The following is a 2356-nucleotide window of genomic DNA, read 5'->3' as shown; positions in this document are numbered from 1 at the left end:
TGGAACAAGAAAGCAGCGGAGAAGTAACGGGGCAGAAGCCCTCCTTTTTACGCAGCGGTCCAGACATAGACATCAAACGGCAAAACATATTCAGTGTGCAGTTCCTTTGGCATTAGGGCAGGGATATCTAGATACTTTCCAAGGTTTGACATAATGAATTGTGCTACTTTTAAAGCAAGCAACGATGTTTTCAAATCTGTAATCAAAGAGGTCCGCAAAAACAAATTAGTTTCAAGAGCAATGGGACGTTGTTTCCTCCGCAGCGTCACGTGAAGCGACGTCCGTTTGTGATGACGCCGCACAGCTGATCGTCTGACAGCAGCCAGATCAGTGCATGCGCTGCATCGTCCAATCAGTGAGCGATACACAGTAAGGGGGCGGGGCGAGTGTCTGAGGATTTCACCGGAGGATGGTCTCCTGGTTCCTCGATCCTCCGAAGACCACTGGGACGGAACTGAAGATGCTCAAAAGTAGGCAAGTTAATAAACAAGAGAGGCGATGTTACGATACCAATTTTAAGATAATGGTGATCAACGAAGCAGAGTCGTCGAGCAGCAAAGAAATATGGAGTTACTGAGAGTAACGTTAGAAGATGGAGAGCCCGAAAAGACCATCTTAAAAATGTAAACAGTCAGAGAAAAGCACTCAGCGGTCTGCAACATTTGAACACTGTGTGATGTGTGTTATCATTATTTTCAAATACATTTATTTTCTTTATAAAAACAAAAAGGTATTTTTCATTTTTCAAAAAATGAAAACTCTTGAAAAAGAGTGGGTCGTCTCACGATCAGGTGAATACGGTCGTGTATCTTTAATAATTGAGATTTAAACATGTTGATTTGAAAAGTGTTTCCTGGTCGTTGCAGCCCAAACTCAGCATGGCTAAGTGTCGGAGAAATGTGGAGAACTTTCTGGACGCTTGCAGGAAAATCGGGGTCCCACAGGTAAGAAATCTCTCGAATAACCCCCTCCCTCACTTATATATATAATAACCCCCTCCCCTCCCTACTCTCTGAACTGGGGGGCGTCTTCAAGTCGACACAGATGCCGGCTGGTGCTACAGTTGTAAATATCAGTGTTAGGATTCATCCAGATAGGAAACACATTTAGTTCCACTTTCTGAGGAGATCACTATTTCTGACGTAGAAATAGATCGTGCAGAAGCTGCTCGAGATTCATCACATTTGCCAAGATTACTTTTGAGCTTGTTTTAATGTTGTAAATTGAAACCAAACACATTTTAAAGAACCTGATAGGGTTTAGAAAAAGCATGCGACTTTGGTTTTAAATAGATTTGTTTGTTATGTTATGGATTTAATTAAATTGAGTCAACGTCGACTTTTGTCCGACCTCCACCTTTTCCTTACGCAATAAATGTGTGAGACGTGAAAAACAAACGTTAATCGACAATGACATTTTACTTGTATGGGAACGTAATTATTAAACGAAAATAGGTGCAGTATAACTCACTGAATCCATAGCAACACTTCCCAAAGCATCATGGGAAATGTAGTCCTTATTGTCTTAATTTGGTCTAAGGAACACAGAAAAGATACCCTGAATGCTGCAGAGATTTTAATAAAAAACTCAAAGCAACTAAACCCAATGAGTTGCTAATTGTCCAGTTTTGAAAGTTCTCCTGCTGAACCACCAGGTTATAAACTACATGCAGGGATTTGAACCAGCAACCTCTGACCTAAGAAACCCCCCAGTTCATGAGAGGAACTTCCCCCATAACTTCATCATCATGTGTGGCTTCAGTTGGCTGATTGTTGAATAAGATTTAGAAGAAGTGTCCTGCAAAAACCAGACTCTTCAGGGACAGGAAGTGGAGAGTTCATGTTCTGATCTCTGACGGTAAGTGAGGAGAAAGTATTTGCAGGACGCTGACGACGACAATACAATCTGAACCAGGTCTGGGAGGAGGCTGAAGATTTAAGGATTTTAACTGCACGTGTTTCAACCTTTACGTCATTTCATCTGCAGGCAGTTAGCAGGAAGAGAAAAATATGTTAAATATTAGATTTTTTTTTTTTAAAATTCAGAATCTAAAGAAAAATCGGAAATCTTAAAAAAAAGTAAATTTGAATTGGTTTTAAAAATTAGATTGTTTGAGACAAAATTCAGAATCTAAAGAAAAATCGGAAATCTAAAGAAAGAATCAATTTGAAGAAAAACATATATTCTTTTTTAAGAAAAAAATCTGAATCTAAATAAAAAATCTTACTTTTTTTTAAGATTTCAGATTTTTCTTTAAATTCAGATTTTTAAATGTTTTTTTCAAATTCAGTTTTTTTCAGATTTATTTTCTATTTTGAGAAAACATTTTGAACCTAAAGGAAAATCAGAAATCTTT

General features: G+C 38.2%; 1 protein-coding gene across 1 annotated transcript in view; it reads left to right on the top strand.

Moving 5' to 3' along the window:
• The first annotated feature begins 858 nt into the window (after positions 1–858).
• The window catches only part of LOC104943868 (leucine-rich repeat and calponin homology domain-containing protein 1-like), a 3890-nt gene continuing 2392 nt past the window's right edge, over positions 859–2356 (top strand). The window contains exon 1 of the mRNA XM_010769334.1: positions 859–944. Within this exon, the coding sequence (XP_010767636.1) occupies positions 879–944 (66 nt within the window). The 5' untranslated portion in view covers positions 859–878. The remainder of the gene's footprint in view (positions 945–2356) is intronic.

The sequence above is a fragment of the Notothenia coriiceps genome, unplaced genomic scaffold (genome assembly GCF_000735185.1).
Source record: "Notothenia coriiceps isolate Sejong01 unplaced genomic scaffold, NC01 NC01_scaffold00006977, whole genome shotgun sequence".
NCBI classification, from domain to species: Eukaryota; Metazoa; Chordata; class Actinopteri; order Perciformes; family Nototheniidae; genus Notothenia; species Notothenia coriiceps.
This window is presented reverse-complemented; position numbering and strand designations above follow the sequence as displayed.